This window comes from Lampetra fluviatilis, chromosome 40, assembly GCF_964198595.1.
Source record: "Lampetra fluviatilis chromosome 40, kcLamFluv1.1, whole genome shotgun sequence".
NCBI lineage: Eukaryota > Metazoa > Chordata > Hyperoartia > Petromyzontiformes > Petromyzontidae > Lampetra > Lampetra fluviatilis.
In genome coordinates this window covers 9584386-9601680 of record NC_136314.1, presented here as the reverse complement: position 1 = coordinate 9601680, position 17295 = coordinate 9584386, and the positions used below count along the sequence as shown (strand labels likewise).

At 57.6% G+C, this 17295-nt stretch overlaps 1 protein-coding gene across 2 annotated transcripts in view; it reads left to right on the top strand.

The window, feature by feature from the left end:
- LOC144946229 (semaphorin-3E-like) overlaps positions 1–7805 on the top strand; it is a 57281-nt gene extending 49476 nt beyond the window's left edge. The window contains exons 15-18 of one of the 2 annotated variants that reach the window (XM_078875093.1): positions 80–237; positions 812–882; positions 6554–6747; positions 7144–7805. In XM_078875093.1, the coding sequence (XP_078731219.1) occupies positions 80–237; positions 812–882; positions 6554–6747; positions 7144–7797 (1077 nt within the window). In that variant the 3' untranslated portion in view covers positions 7798–7805. Of the gene's footprint in view, positions 1–79; positions 238–811; positions 883–6550; positions 6748–7143 lie in introns of both variants that reach the window. The other variant, XM_078875091.1, reaches the window with a different exon arrangement.
- Positions 7806–17295: the final 9490 nt, after the last annotated feature.

Here is a 17295-nt window from a genome sequence, read left to right as displayed (position 1 = left end):
CTACCTGGGCCCATGACTGACATCCTCCCTCTGCTCCCCTCTTCTCCCCCCTACTCCCCCTCCCCTCGTGCGTGAGCAGCAGCGGTTGTTCGTGGGCTCTGCGGCGGGAGTGGTGGCGCTGCGCTTGCAGCAGTGCGCGTCGTATGGCAGCGTGTGCGCCGAGTGCTGCCTGGCGCGCGACCCCTACTGCGCCTGGGACGGTCTCTCCTGCTCCAAGTACCATCACGCCGCGCGCAGGTAACCCGCAGATACACGCTGCCTAGTGACACCGCAGATACACGCTGCCTAGTGACACCGCCCGGTAGCCTTCACAGACCGTGGGGGCAAGTACAGTTAGCGAGTCGCGCCTGTGAAGGCCGGCACAGCACACACGCACACACACGCACACACGTGCACACACACTACACACGCACACACGTGCACACACACCACACACGCGCACACACACACGCGCACCCACACGCACACCACACACGCGCACACGCACACACACCCACACACACACGCATACACACACCACACACGCGCACACACACACGCACACACACACGCGCACACACACATGCACACACACACACGCATACACACCACACACGCATACACACCACACACACACACCACACACGCGCACACCACACACACGCACACACACAACACACACACGCACACCACACACGCACACACCACACACACGCACACACCACACACACGCACACACACGTGTGCTCACACGCATTCATCGTTACATGTGAGCGGCAGGCGCGCGTCCCGCTGATGCGTGCCGTGGTGTTTGTCGTCGTCGTCGATGCAGCCGCAGGATCCGGAGGCAGAACATCCTCAACGGCGACCCCTTCATGCAGTGCCTGGACCAGACCAACATCGGTAGGCACCGTGCGCTGGTGGCTACCCCTGCTCGCCTTCTGTCGCGTCGCCTCTCGACGGAGAACCTTCGCCTTGGGGACGCCACAGTTAACTCCCTCGCCTGGTCTACAATGGGTCGCGGGTTCCATCCCGACCCTGACGCCTGTTTGTAATCACTTTGGAACGTGGCGAGATGTTAACTACCTCGCCTATATAAGAACGGGAGACACAGCAGAGCCTCACCATTCTGGCGAATTGCCCGATGATGCTGGATGCAATTACCAGCGAAACGTCGTACTCAAATTGTAAATGTTGTGGTTTCACGCTTCAACACACCGGTGGGCTAAAGCAGTGAACTATTTGTCTTTTGTCAACGTGACACTTTTGTACTGATTGGCCCTGTCGGGTGGTGGAGGGTTACGACACATTTATAAATAACGCGATCTAAACCCAAAAACGTTGATTATGAATTGAGAATCAACATTACGCTACTGCTCTACATTTCCACGTGATGATGATGGGCCGCCACTTTGTCCAGCTATCGTTGTTGATAGCCAGGCCGCTTCTGAAAGAGAGCTACGTAGCATCTCAGCGGGGCCTTACCTCCTGGTAAAATAAAATAAAAAATAGCCGAGTTTGGATTTTAGAATCCGGCATTCCGACGGGCGACCGGCGAAGGCTTGCCGAGTGCCGCGTGCTGAGTGCCGCGTGCTGAGTGCCGAGTGCCGCGTGCCGAGTGGCGAGTGCCGCGTGCTGAGTGCCGAGTGCCGCGGCCACGGGGGCCGCGACGTGCGGAGAGTTTGAGGAAAGCCACCGGTAGCTATGACATTTTAAAGTCGTCGTCGAGATGGAAAGCTCAATTCCTTTAGAGTCCAGTTTGTTGTCCCCCTGCCCCGCCAACCCCGCGCACCTCAGTCCTAGCGCGGTTGGCGACGTGCGGTGGTGCCAGCGGTGGTGCCAGCGGTGGTACCAGCGGTGGTGCCAGCGGTGGTGCCAGCGGTGGTGCCAGCGGTGGTGCCTTGCCCTGTCGGTGGCACTGCGGCGGTGGTGCCAGTGGCGTGGGGCCGCCGCTATATCGTGGCGTGGTGCCGCGGGTGGGGGGGGGGGAGTGAAACGGGAATATTTTTTGCCGGTTGGGAATGAAGTCCTGGGGGAGTGAAGATTATTTTAGTTTTGTTTGTTTTGGGGGCTGTTTATTATCAAGGAGTGGACTCCCTCGGGGTGGCTGGGGGGGGGGGTAGTGTGGGAGGGGGGGGACGCGGTGTGGTTTTGTAGGGGGCGGAGGGGTAAGACAAAGTGACACAAAGATAAAGATCCCCCGTGTAGCATTAAAGGGTTGTTGGGGCAAGTGCTGTTTGTGAGCAGCAGCAACCTATGAAAGCCGGCACTGTGGCACACGACTCATGCACATAGACACACGCACGCATAGACACTCACACATAGACACACACACACATAGACACACACACACATAGACAACAACAACAACCGCCATTCACCACTAAGTGGCGGTGACGTCACCACGACGCTTGTGCCAGGCCAAGTGCACCTTGAGGCCACGTGAAGTGTCGAACGCCCGCTGACAGGAGGTCACGGGGCAGACCCAGCAGGTGCCACGGGTCGACTGACCGAGATGACCGAGATGAGTGGCTGATGCACCACCTGTGCCCCCTACTGTACCAACTTGCTGTGCTTTAGCCACCCGGCGGTCCGCTCGTTGTTGTGAGCGTCGCTCCTCCGCCCTCCGTTGTTGTTGGAGGGCGACTGCCTCCAACTGCCCAGTAGCGTCCTTCACGAGCCTCCTCCACTGAGGCCGATCTTGACACCGCTGGTACCAGTCATCGGCAAGTCCACTCAGCTCCACGTCCTCCTGTACCACATCACTCCATCTCTTCTCCAGCCCGAGCCGCGCCCGTTTAGCCCCCTCGATCCGGCCGAACAAAAGCTGTTTGGGCATGCGGTGGCTGGGCATGCGGGCTACATGACCCAGCCAACGCAGCCTTGCCTGCCGAAGGAGCTCACCGATGGGACTTTGCCCAGATCTTTCAAGGATTTGTGAGCTCCTCACACAATCCAGCCTGGTTAAACCAAGGATGGATCGTAGGCAGGCCAGCCTAAATGTTTCCAACCGGCGAAGATGCTCCATTAGGGGAGTCCACGTTTCGCAAGCGTAGAGAAGGGAGGGAATGACCGTGGCCGAGAAGACCTGAAGCTTCGTGAGGAGTGATAGACCAGGTAGCTTCCACACAGCGTTACGCAACCGATGAAAAGATATTGTCGCTCGACTGATTCGGAGTGAGACTTCTGCTGTTAAACTGGAGCCGGTCATAAGCACACTGCCCAGGTATGGTAAACTCTCCACTCTCTCCACAACTGCCCCATCACCGATTGGGAGTTGTGGGGGTGGAGTTTCCGATGGTACAAAATACCCAGGCAGGTGCTTAGTTTGGGTGGGGCTGATGGTAAGGCCTCACCTCTTAGTGGCACATTCCAGTTTCAGCAGAAGCGTCTCTAACTCCTCCTCTGAATGAGCAGCAATTACCAAATCATCGGCAAACATAACGTCGTTGACCAATAGGGAGCCATCCCTTGACCGCACCCGGGCATCGATTAGCCTTCCATTATATCTGTACCAAATGGAAATTTCCCTGGTACAGATATTGAAGACTTCACAAACTACGTGGTCAAAATATATGTTAAATAATGTGGGAGCCAGAGGACATCCCTGTCGCACCCCAAGTTGTACATGGAATAGCTCTGACTCCCGGCCACGTAGTTTTACCCAGGCCCGCTCACCATCATGAAGGTTCTTAATGATCATGAGCAGAGGGTCAGGGACTCCGAAAGCACGAAGAACAACCCACAGCCCAGGCCTACTGATGGTATCATAGGCCTTGACCAGGTCAATAAAGCAACGATGTAGGTCCTGTTTGAATTCCCTACACCTCTACTCTGTAGGACCGCCCTTTCATGAAGCCACATTGGGGCTCTGCAAGCCTCTTCTCAGTATGCCTGGCAAGGTGATGTTGAATAATCCTTGCCAGGACTTTTCCCAGCACACTGAGGAGTGAGATGCCCTTGTAGTTGTTACAGTCTGTGTGGTCCCCCTTCTTAAAGAGGGGGACCACCAGGGTATCCTTCCAATCCTGTGGAACCCGTCCAGTGGTCCAGACTGTTGTTATGATGTCATGTAGGGCAGTCTGTGCACAAACGCCACCCTCCCTCAGCATTTCGCTTGGGAGATCATCTCCGCCCGGTGCCTTTCCTGGTCTCAGACTCTGGATCGCCTTCAGTTCTTCCTCAACAGATGGCATCTCAGCCAGCCACTCACAGGGGGTGAATTCTTCCAATATTTGAGGCACCGCAGCCTCAGCAGGGTCATCCCCACTTTGTGCCACGATGTTTTCCTGGCTGAGGGATTTCCCCTCCCCAGGACCTCACAGAAATGCTCAGCAAATCTACAAACCTGTTCCTGGGGGTCGGAGATTGGATCACCGTTTTTTCCCCTAATGATGGTAATAGGTGTGGTGCTGCAGGTTACTTTTTTGATGGAGTTAAATAGGGATTTGTGATCGTGGGCCACTGAGGCAGACTCCATCTCCTCAGCAACCCGCGACCACCACCCATCCTTGCAGCGCCTCACAGCTCTCCAAACCTCCTAGCGAAGGCTGCGGTAAGCATCCTCATTCTCTGACGTGGGATGCTGTAGACGATTAGAGTGGGTCTGTCGCTTTTTCTCAACTAATCTGAACACCTCCTCTGTCAGCCAGGGTCTCTGGGGAGGTCTGGACCTCGTACCCAAAGCAGCCATTGCAGCTGCATGCGTCACAGTCCTAAACCTCGCCCATTTACCCTCAACATCAGGAGGAGTGGGGGACGATGCCAACCCCAGCTGCAAGCGATGATGAATTTCTCGCTTGCAACTTTCATCAGCTAACTGAGACCAAGCCACCTGAGGTTGGAAAGCGGTCTTGGGTGTACACCCACCACCGGAGTGGAAGAATGGCAGGCGCATCTTACAGATGACTAGTCGTTGGTCAGAGGGCAGATCAGTTCCACGGTAGGTCCTGGTGTCAAGGACATGGGCCCGCATCCGCTGTTCCGTCCTTATGTAGTCCAGCAGATGTTCTTGCTTGGACCCGGGATGCATCCATGTTGTTGTGTGGATGCGCCGATGCCGGAACAACATGTTGGTAATTACAAGCCCATGGGCTGCACAAAAATCTAGCAGCCTCCTGCCCTTGTTATTGAGCTGATCTGGCCCATGCCTTCCAATTACTCTAGACCAGGTGCCAGCATCTTGACCAACTCGGGCATTGAACTCACCCAACAAGATGACTCTATCCCGAGGGGACACTTTAGCGAGCACCTGTGACAGAAGGTCATAGAAGGCATCTGACTCATTGGCCTTGCCTTGCATCCCTCCACGGATTCTCGTCTTCAGTGGGGGCATAAGTAACCATGACCACCACTCCTCGCCTTTGGTTTGATGGGAAGGCGAGCCCAAAGTAGCCTGGGGCTTACAGCTTCCCACACCTCACCACCACGCTCCCACGCCCCCTTCATTATTTTATTCAGAAGAAGAGCGACACCCTGTTGTTTGGCAGTCTCTTGCCCTGAGTAGAGGACTCTCCACCCCTCATGGTGGCAGGAGCCAGAGCCGGTCCACCGGACCTCCTGAATGCCACAAGGATCCAGGCGGTACCGGTCCAGCTCCCGACAGAGGAGTGGCAGCCTCTCCTCCGCAGTGAGCATTCGAACATTCCACGTGGCCACACGTAGTGGTTTTTTGTTGTTTCTAGAGGAGCCCCGAGGGTAAGGATTCAGTCTCCTGGCTCTGCCAAATGGGGTTTGGCCAGGAGATGTCATAGACGCCTGTCCCCCCGGGGCCTCCGGCACAAGCTTATTTATTACATTTTGTGGTCGTGGTTTAGTGGTAATTAATTGAAGGTGGAGGAGTTACCAGCCCCTCACACCCATCCAGAGCCCCCATTTAGACACTGTGGTGGCCAGAGACTCCATAAAGGGAAAGGCCAATCGGAATTGGCCCTCCCCCCACGGCACTGCCCACGACAGCGTTGCCCGTCCGGCACCACAAGGAGGTAGGGGGTTGTTTTGCCGGACACATAGACACACCCACACATAGACACACGCACACCCACACATAGACACATCCACACATAGACACAAAGACAAAGATCCCCCGTATAGCTTTAATAGACTGTAGGGGCAAGTGCTGTTAGCGAGCACCTATAAAGGCCGTCACGGCACACGAGGGGGTGGGTGGCCAACACCACGCCCGGCCGCCTTTGTCTCCCTAGTGGCGATGTTTACACACCGCACCAGGTCTTCATTTGAGGCTGAGTCGACCTAGGGGAAGAGTCCCCAGACCGGTTCAAATAATCGTCACCGGTGTTAGCCGTGAACGGGTATCGAACTCGGGTCGCGCAGCGCGCTAACCACCACCGCCACCACCAGCGCCGGGGCTTGGCAGGTGCTGTAGGCGCGGGGCTGTGGTGCGGGGTGGCCAGGAGGTGGCAGCCGGCTCTGAGTGTCGGCCCCCTCCACTCCGACCTCTCCCGGTGTCTCCCATGCGCAGCCGAACTCTCGCGACTCACGGAATTGGCCGTCAGGAACGGTGGTGGTGGTACTGACGGTGGTGGTGGTGGTGCTGCTGTGTGGTTCTCAGCAGAGCAGGGGGCGGGCGTTGCAGGAGCGCTGGCGGTGCAGGATGAGCAGCAGCAGCAGCAGCAGGAGGAGCAGGAGGAGGAGCGTGTGGTGTTTGGCGTGGAGAGGAACAGCACCTTCCTGGAGTGCGTGCCCCGCTCGCTCCGCGCCACCATCACGTGGCACGTGCAGCACGCACACAGCGGCCTCACCCAGGAGGTGCGGCGACGCACCGTGACACCGTGTCGCACCAACGCACCGCACACATGTGGCGATGCACCGTGACACCGTGACGCACCAACGCACCGCACACATGTGGCGATGCACCGTGATGCACTGCACTTTGACTCCGTAAATTGGTCATTCAATTGAATCGATCAATTACTCCACGAGCCATTCAATAAATTATGACATTGGTCAGTCAGGCCATCCATCAATCAATTATTCTATGAGTCAATCGCTGAATTATTAAGTGTGCCAACGATCCCATCCATCAATCAATTACTCTACGAGCTGACAAGCAATTCAATCTGACAGTCAGTAAACTTGACCCCGCCGCTGCGCTATCCCCCTCCTGCCCCCCCTCCCCCTGCCCCCCCCCCCGCCGCCCCGCAGGTGAAGACGGACGAGCGCGTGGCGCGCACCCCCCACGGCCTGCTCTTCCGTGCGCTGCACCGCCTCGACGCCGGCGTCTACCGCTGCCGCTCGGCGGAGCGCGGCTTCACGCAGAGCCTGCGCCGCCTGCGCCTGCACGTGATCGCGGACGAGCGCGTGCGCGCTCTCGTGGCGCCCCGCCAACCCCACCGCCGCCACCACCACCACCGCCGTGAGCGCCACGACGGCGAGGACGGCGCCGGCGAATCCGACGGCGACGCCGAACCGGCGGGAGCCGACGCCGACGACGACGCCTGCGCCGGCGGCGTCGCCGGCGCCTCGGCGGGGCCGGCGGGCCGGGGTCACGGGCACCGCGCCTGGCACAAGGGGGTCGCGCAGCTGCTGGGCCACGTCGGGGTGCAGAGGGCCGACGAGTACTGCGAGCGGGTGTGGTGCGCGGAGCGGGCGCGGCGCAGGCAGCAGGCCGCGCGCGCCGCCGCCGGCTCCTCGTCCTCTTCCCCCGTGCCGATGGCGCTCCCCGGCGCGGGCGGCGCGGGCGGCGGAGGTGGAGGCGGCGCGACGCGCTGGAGGGGGCCTCCGCACGACGGGCGGCGAGGCCGCGGCAAGGGCAACCGCACGCCGAGACGCGCCGCGGTGCCGCCACCGGGGCGGTGAGATGCACCGTGCCCTCATGGGAGGGGGGGTGGGGTCAGTCTGGGGGGGTGTCTGGTGGCGGGGGGCAGGGGGGATAGGGGTTTTCCGCACCTCCGATTAGCATGGTTGGCTACGTACGGTGCGAAAGAAGTTCAACAAACCTACGGTGCAGGGATCCGGTGGGAGGGGCCATCCGGTAGGGAGATCTGCTGAGTACATCCGGTAGTGAGATCTGGTGAGAAGATCTGGTAGTGATATCTGGTGAGTAGTTCCAGTTAATCTGGCTGCTTACACACAAGACGATTTGACCTGCATGTGTATGTGTGTGCATGTGTAGAAGTAGTAGCCCCAACAAGGGAACACCACGAGCGGTGGCAGAACGGTTAGCGCACTGCACCACGAACCCCCAGCAAACCCCAAATATACAGCAGCAGGCGTGGTGGTCGGGATCGAACCCACGACCTCCTGTAGACCAGGCGAGGTAGTTAACATCTCCTAGCCACACGTTAGAACTGAGGGATGCAAAGGCGGCCGGGCGTGGTGCTGGCCACAGGTAACCATCCTCGTAGGACACCAGAGAGCTTTATAGCTCATCGGCTTTCTTCCCGTTTAAATACAATATTCTAATTCTGTTTAAAGTGAGCAGAGGCGAGAAGGGGGGGGGTTGGGCAGCCCCCCCTCTACCCCCCACACAGCCCCCCCCCCTTTACGTGACCTCTTGCCCAGCAAGCTTGCCCTTGTACAGTGACGAAAAATAACTCCGGCGTCCGCGTTGGTGCAAAAAACTTGCCACCGGCAACCTTCGTGCGGAGCTACCGCGGTTTATTAATATAATAATGTGTATAGAAGCTGCGCTTTCGTTGTCAACGACGCGACGCGCACTACTGCGTGTAGACACACACTCGGACCGCGTGTACATATTGCTAGCCTCGAGTCCTTCGCGGTGATTTTTGTTTTTTAAGAGAAAGTCTCCGCCGGTCACTCCGCCCCGCTGCAATGGGTTTTCGAGGTCGCCCGGAGCGCGTCCGCGACCTCCGCTGGATGGCCGTGCTCCGTCGCGGTGGAGGGAATGCGGTGGTGGTGGTGGGGGTATCGTGATCGGGGTGGGGGGGGGAGCCGTGGTGCAGCGGTTACCGCCGCGAATGCACGGCCAGCCCGAGTTGGATTTCCCAGTCGACGGCTAACGCCAGCGGGCGAGCGGTGCGGCTCGAGTGGGGTCTCCGTGAGCGTCTCCTCCGTGTCCTTAACCAAACGGCAGTGCACCTGCGCGGTGAAGTATGGTCAAACTGAAACTAAACTATTTTTATTCTACCGGCTAAAGGGCCCCACTGAACTGCTATGTTGTAGCTATTTCTCAAAGGCGATCCTGGCTGTCACAAATGATAGCTACACTAAGTGGCTTATGATCACCTTCATCACATGGACATTTATACGTAGCCAGATTACTCGAAACGAGTGACGGTGATTCTAAATGTGGAGCGAAAAAACCGGAGGACCTGGAGAAAAATCCTCGCGACCACGGCGAGAGAGAGACACCGCAAAACTCCAAATATACAGCAGCAGGCGTGAGGGTCGGGATCGAGCCCACGACCTCCTGTACACCAGGCGAGGTAGTTAACATCTCCGAGTCACCGTGGCTACCCCGGCCCACCCCCCCACCCCCCCAAAGAGGCATTCGTCCAGCGGTGGATTGACGTCAATGGTTGTAAATAATTGTACTGAAACTTAACGGCGTTTGGTGATGGTATTTAAGATGTGAGCGCGCGTGCCGTACACGCGTTCGTGAATGTAGCGCGGGCGTGTCGGAAAGTGGGACGATCAGATAAACGTGGGCTTGTCCCCGACCGAGCGAGATGCTGTGGGGTTGTCTCTCTGTTGCCGACGTTTCAGACCGGGCCAAGACGTGAAGAGGTCACGGGGAAGTATACTGGGTGTGGGGTGAGGTCATGGGTCATGTGACCTATGAGCTGTACGTTTGCTGGCCCTTTAAAGACATTCTGACCGCCCCTACTGGACAGCTGTGAAAAAGAAGAGCTTCATTGCTCATCGGATTCATCCGGCATACACGAAATATGCCGACGTGAGAGTGAGCTCCTGCCACTCACGTGTCGCTTCTGTCCCGGGCACAGCGCTGCAGAGACAGTGGTGGACATTCCACATTCCTGTGGCAGGGTAGGGGGGCGAGTCTCATCAAAGGACAACCACTGCTGAGCTTCCCCCACTCACAAATTGGTTTCATATTTTATCCACTCCCCGAGCGAGCGATGATGATGATGATGTTGATGAGTCAACTTGCCCAAACCTTGCATTTGAACTCGCCACCAACATCTACCAGTCCGTCAGCGTTGGTTCAGGCGAGCCTGACTGCTGCTGATGAGGCCCCGATTGTCCTGCCCTTGTCAAACCCTGTGCTTGGCTTGACGGACGACTGGACTGGTAAACTGCACTCCACGGTAAACTGGACTCCCGTGGTAAACTGGACTCCCACGGTAAACTGGACTCCCATGGTGAACTGGACTTCCTTGGTAAACTGGACTCCCATGGTGAACTGGACTTCCTTGGTAAACTGGACTCCCATGGTAAACTGGACTACCTTGGTAAACTGGACTCCCATGGTGAACTGGACTTCCTTGGTAAACTGGACTCCCATGGTAAACTGGACTCCCATGGTAAACTGGACTCCCATGGTGAACTGGACTTCCTTGGTAAACTGGACTCCCATGATAAACTGGACTCCCATGGTAAACTGGACTCCCATGGTGAACTGGACTTCATTGGTAAACTGGACTCCCATGGTAAACTGGACTCCCATGGTGAACTGGACTTCCTTGGTAAACTGGACTCCCATGGTAAACTGGACTCCCATGGTAAACTGGACTCCCATGGTGAACTGGACTTACATGGTAAACTGGACTCGCATGGTAAAACAACAAAGGGAGCCACGTTATTTAATTGCAATTTCAAGAGCCGCCATCTGCAGTCCTTCAAGAGCCGCCGCGCGGCGTCTCCGGCTTGCCGCCGAAGCGCCGCGCGGGACGCCTGCTGCTGCGGCTGCTGCGGCTGCTGCTGCTGCGGCTGCTGCTGCTGCTGCTGCGGCTGCTGCGGCTGCTGCGGCTGCTGCTGCTGCGGCTGCTGCGGCTGCTGCGGCTGCTGCTGCGGCTGCTGCTGCTGCGGCTGCTGCTGCTGCTGCGGCTGCTGCTGCTGCTGCTGCGGCTGCTGCGGCTGCTGCTGCTGCGGCTGCTGCTGCTGCGGCTGCTGCTGCTGCGGCTGCTGCTGCTGCTGCTGCGGCTGCTGCGGCTGCTGCTGCTGCGGCTGCTGCGGCTGCTGCGGCTGCTGCTGCGGCTGCTGCGGCTGCTGCTGCTGCGGCTGCTGCTGCTGCTGCTGCGGCTGCTGCGGCTGCTGCGGCTGCTGCTGCTGCGGCTGCTGCTGCTGCTGCTGCTGCGGCTGCTGCTGCTGCGGCTGCTGCTGCTGCTGCTGCGGCTGCTGCTGCGGCTGCTGCTGCTGCTGCTGCTGCTGCGGCTGCTGCTGCTGCTGCTGCTGCTGCGGCTGCTGCTGCTGCTGCTGCTGCGGCTGCTGCTGCTGCGGCTGCTGCTGCTGCTGCTGCGGCTGCTGCTGCTGCTGCTGCTGCGGCTGCTGCTGCTGCTGCTGCTGCGGCTGCTGCTGCTGCGGCTGCTGCTGCGGCTGCTGCTGCTGCTGCTGCGGCTGCTGCTGCTGCGGCTGCTGCTGCTGCTGCTGCTGCTGCGGCTGCTGCTGCTGCTGCGGCTGCTGCTGCTGCGGCTGCTGCTGCTGCTGCGGCTGCTGGGGCGCTTTGACGGACGACGCCCACACTTTACCCCACCGCCACCCCCACCACTCATGGTGGTGGTGATGGGCAAAGGGGTAACACGCTGGTGAGATGTTAACCACATCGCCTGGTCTACAGGAGGTCGTGGGTACGATCCCGACCCTGACGCCTGCTGCTGCTGCTGTGTATGTGGAGTTTGCGTGTCTCTCTGCCCGTGGTCGTGGATTTGTGCTCCGTGGTCGTCCGGGTTTCCCCCCCCCCCACATTGAGCATCAGCGTCACGCGTTCAGAGAGTAATTTGGCTGCTGATACATTTCCACGTGATGACGATGACGACCATGATGATGATATCAGCCTCCTGCTGGAGCTATCGTTTGTGATTGCAGCGAGGTCGCTTCTGAGCCACACCGCTCAGTGGGGCCTTGCAGCTGATAACATCAAATACAAAATGGGGTTTTTATTTTGTGTAATTGCCCCCCCCCCCACCAGGCTCCCTGCTCGCTGATGAATGTTAACGAGCGGCGTGGCAGACGTCCGATAGGGATCGTGGCGCGGGGTGACGTGGGTCGCGGGCGGGGGGGGGGGTCGCGGTCTCGTCATTCACCCGCGGTTATCCGTGGCCGATTTGCCGGGGGGGGTGGTGGAGGTTAATGCGTTTCACGCATCTTCTCTCTCTCTCGATCCCTCCCCTTTAAATGCGGCACTCTTAATAATGGGGGGGGGGGGGCTTGTTAAATCATTAAGGGGCCTCGCCGGTTCGAGGCGGAGATGCATGTCGGGCTAACGGGTCGTGGGAGAAGTAACAGCGGGGGGAGGGAGAGCGTGACTGGGCGCAGACGCACGGACTGTAGAGGCACCGTCATCGCGTGGATATTCATCATCCAGCGGTGGATCGAGCGTGGTGGCAGTGACTACACTGAGAGACAGAGGAACACGTGGATCGGAGGACATACGGCAGGCTAGAGACATCACCATCATCGCAATAATCTCCATCCAGCAGTCGATCGACCATGGTGATGGTAATTGCACTGAGAGACAGAGGAACACGTGGTTTAGAGGAGCGCTTTGTGCATAACGCACGGTTGGCTACGTACGGTGCGGAAGAAGTTCAACGTGCATACAACAAACGTAGCACAGCGCGCTAACCGCAGCACCACCGCTCCCCCAACACACACACACACGGACAAACACAGGCAGACACACGCAGCAGCAGCAACGAGACGCACAGATGGACGGCACATGTGGACAGACAGACAGGCGACCGGACAGAGGTAACACCGTAGTTGGACAGCTTGCAAGGCGCGTAACGAGACACACCGGAGTGAAACTCGATTTTGATTAAATACCACGCGGGGGGGAGGCCACGCGTATGGAATGCGACGCGGAAATCTGATAACAGATCCCCCACAACCCCCACCACCACGACCCCCACTACCACCATCACCCCCACCACCACCACCACCACCCCCACCACCATCACCATCACCCCACCACCCCCCACCACCACCAACAACAACAACCGGCGGGGACGTCAGCACGGCGCTTGTGCCAGGCTAGGTGCACCTTGAGGCCACGTGAAGTGTCGAACGCCCGCTGGTAGGAGGTCACGGGGCAGACTCAGTAGGTGCCACGGATCGACCAACTGAGACGACTGGCTGATGCACCACCTGTGCCCCCTACTGTGCCAACTTGCTGTGCTTTGGCCACCCGGCGATCCGCTCGTTGTTGTGAGCGTCGCTCCCCCGCCCTCCGTTGTGGTTGGAGGGCGACTGCCTCCAACTGCCCAGTAGCGTCCTTCACGAGCCTCCTCCACAGAGGCCCTATCTTGACACCGCTGGTACCAGTCATCGACAAGTCCACTCAGCTCCACATCCTCCTGTACCACATCACTCTATCTCTTCTCTAGCCCGTGCCATGCCCGTTTAGCCTCTATCCGGCCGAACAAAAGCTGTTTAGGCATGTGGTGACTGGGCATGCGGGCTACATGACCCTTGCCTGCCAGAGGAGGTCACCGATGGGACTTTGTACAGATCTTTCAAGGATTTTTGAGCTTCTCACACAATACAGCCTGGTTAAACGCAGGATGGATCGTAGGCAGGCCAGCCTAAATGTTTCTAACCGGCGACGATGTTCCATTAGAGGAGTCCACGTTTGGCAATCGTAGAGAAGGGAGGGCATGACTGTGGCCGAGAAGACCTGAAGCTTCGTGTAGAGTGACAGACCAGGTAGCTTCCACAGCGTTACGAAACCGATGAAAATATAATGCCGCTCGATTGATTAGGAGTGAGACCCCTGCTGTCAAACAGGAGCCGGTCATGAGCACACTACCCCGGTATGGGAAACTCTCCACAACTGCCCCATCACCGATTGGTGGAGTGTCCGATGGTACAAAATACATAGGCATGTGCTTAGTTTTGATGGGGCTGATGGTAAGGCCCCACCTCTTAGTGGCATGCTCAATGTTCAGCAGCAGCGCCTCCAACTTCTCATCTGAGCGAGCAGCAATCACCAGATCATCGGCATACACAGCATGGTTGACCAATAGGGAGCCATCCCTTGACTGCACCCGGGCATCGAATATCCTCTCATATCTGTACCAGATGAAAATTATTCCATTACAGCTATCAAAGGCTTCACAAATGACGTGGTCGAAATAGATGTTAAATGATGTGAGAGCCAGAGGACATCCCTGTCGCACCCCAAGGTGAACAGAATAACCCAGAGCCCAGGCCTACTGATGGTAACATAAGCCTTGACCAGGTCAATAAGGCAGATATGTAGTTCTATCATCTGTGATGGTCCAGCTCGCTTCTAAAAAAACAACCAGCTACACCAGCTCCCCAGTGGGCCTTACCTGTTAAAATAAAAACACAAATAGTTTAGTTGTATGGGTTTAGAACGTTGTTTACAACCCTCGCACCGAGCGTAACCTTCGCTCAATGATGAACACCGGACAATTGTGATAATTAATTGTCCCTACACATTAGAAAATGCAAGAATGTAATTTTGTTTAACACATCCCATCAGCCACGTGGCCTTTTGGGAGGGTATACGTCGGGGGGGGGGGGTTCCCCAGCAGAATATGTTCAACAGGAGCAAAAATTTGAACCGGTTTTGACACCCATCGTCTCATCAGCAGAAGTCAGGCTCGCTTTAACCAATGCTGGCGGACTGCCGGAAGTTTGCAGGCCCACTGAGCTACATCGCTTCCATTTCAGTTGCGACGCGGCCATCACAAATGATAGCTCAACGAAGTGCGCTTATCATCATCATCATCACGTGGACATTTGTAGCAGCCAAATACTCTGAACGCGTGGTGATGTTGTTTCTAAATGTGGAGGGGAAAACCGGAGGACCCGGAGAGAGAGAGACACCGCAAACTCCAAATATACAGCAGCAGGCGTCAGGGTCGGAATCTAACTCACGACCTCCTGTATGCAAAGCGAGGTAGTCAACATCTCCCCAGTTGAAATCATCCTGAAATTATGTAAGTGGCCGGCTGCAATTGCGTTGTCTCTCGGTGGGAGTCCACGTTCCAGCATTGTTCGGGAGAGGGGAGGGGCTGGGGGGTTGCAGGGGGAGGGGAGAGGCTGGGGGGCGGGGGGTGCAGGGGGAGGGGCTAGCGGTGGGGGCGATCGGATGTGGGTGGCTGCTCAGGCCACAGGTTGACCTTTGGGAATTTGAACTTTCCCTTTGTGTGCTCGCGTGTTGGGTGGGGAGGAGGAGGAGGTTTGGTAATTTAATTTCATTTAATTTATTCTTATTATTACTTTGACATTCCACACGGACAGCACTCAGTGGGCGAATGTGTGCCCGAGAGAGGGAGAGCTGGGCGGACAGACATAAGGACGATTAGCCACGCAGATGGACACGTGGATGCTTGTGCGGACAGGTAGACGGACATTATAGTAGACAGACAGACAGGGACACACAGCCAGTCACGAATGGAGAGACGCAGAAGCGGACACGCGAGGCAGTGGGTGGCCAGCACCACGCCCGGCCGCACGACCACCACCACCAGCACCACCACCACTACCACTACAACCACCAACACTACCACCACCACCAGCACGACGACCACTACTGCCACCATTACCAACAACAACAACCGCCATTCGTCACGTGACGGGGACGTCACCACGACGCTTGTGCCAGGCCAGGTGCACCTTGAGGCCACGTGAAGTGTCGAAAGCCCGCTGGCAGGAGGTCACGGCGCAGACCCAGCAGGTGCCACGGGTCGACTGATTGAGATGACTGAGATGACTGGCTGATGCACCACCTGTGCCCCCTACTGTGCCAACTTGCTCTGCTTTAGCCATCCGGCGCTCCACTCGTTGTTGTGAGCGTCGGTCCTCCGCCCTCCGTTGTTGTTGGAGGGCGACTTCCTCCAACTGCCCAGTAGCGTCCTTCACGAGCCTCCTCCACAGAGGCCGATCTTGACGCCGCTGGTACTAATCATCGGCAAGTCCACTCAGCTGCACATCCTCCTGTACCACATCACTCCATCTCTTCTTTAGTTCGTGCCGCGCCCGTTTAGCCCCCTCGATCCAGCAGAAAAAAAGCTGTTTGGGCATGCGGTGGCTGGGCATGCGGGCTACATGGCCCAGCCAACGCAGCCTTGCCTGCCAGAGCTCACCGATGGGACTTTGCCCAGATCTTTCGAGGATTTGTGAGCTCCTCACACAATCCAGTCTGGTTAAACCCAGGATGGATCGTAGGCAGGCCAGCCTAAATGTTTCCAACCAACGAAGATGCTCCATTAGGGGGGTCCACGTTTCGCAAACATAGAGAAGGGAGGGAATGACCGTGGCCGAGAAGACCTGAAGCTTCGTGCGGAGCGACAGACAAGGGTCTTCCACACAGCAACGTTACGCAACCGATGAAAAGATAATGCCACTCGACTGATTCGGAGTGAGACTTCTGCTATCAAACCGGAGCCGCTCATGAGCACACTGCCCAAGTAGGGGAAGCTCAGCGTGTTGGGGGGTGGGGAGGAGGCTCTAACCGCTGCACCACCGCTCTACCATCATCATCACCGCCACCTCCTCCGCCTCTTGGCTGAAATTAAATTAAACGAGGGGAGTCAGGGAAAGAGTGTGGGGGGGGGGGGTGCTCAGGTCTATAAATCGTGGCGCAGTTTTGTTTATTGCTGTCTGTTTGTCTCGGGGAGGGGGAGGGAGGAGAAATAACGGCCCGGAGGATGAATGTCCATTCGCGTGGGGGTGGACGGGATCGGGTTGGCAGCGTTCTCAGCTGCTGCTGCTGCTGCGGCTGCTGCTGCTGGCGCCGTCCAGAGACATCGCCACTTAGATGCGTGAGCGTGTTTGTTGTTCCATGCTCTAATCAATTACCGCCGGGATAGCGTCGCGGTCGTTAGGTCGTTGTCTCTTCGTCCGCCTCCTCCCTCCTCCTGTTGGTGCATGGTAACAAGCTGCTGCTGTTGTTGTTGTTATTGTTGTGAGTTGGTGGTTGTTGTTGTTGTTGGGGGTGTGGGATTCACAGGGCGCACGTGCAAGGCTGGTGCGAGCCGCGCCATGGCGTTGGACTTCTTTCGCGCCGTACGTAGCCAACCTCATCCGAGGTGGCTGCGGGAAGAGCTCACGAGCAGTCCTGCGCCAACAGGTGGCTAGGAGATGTTGACAACCTCGCCTGGTCTACAGGAGGTCGTGGGTTCCATCTCGACCCTGACGACGCCTGCTGCTGTATATTTGGAGTTTGCGTGTCTCTCATCATCA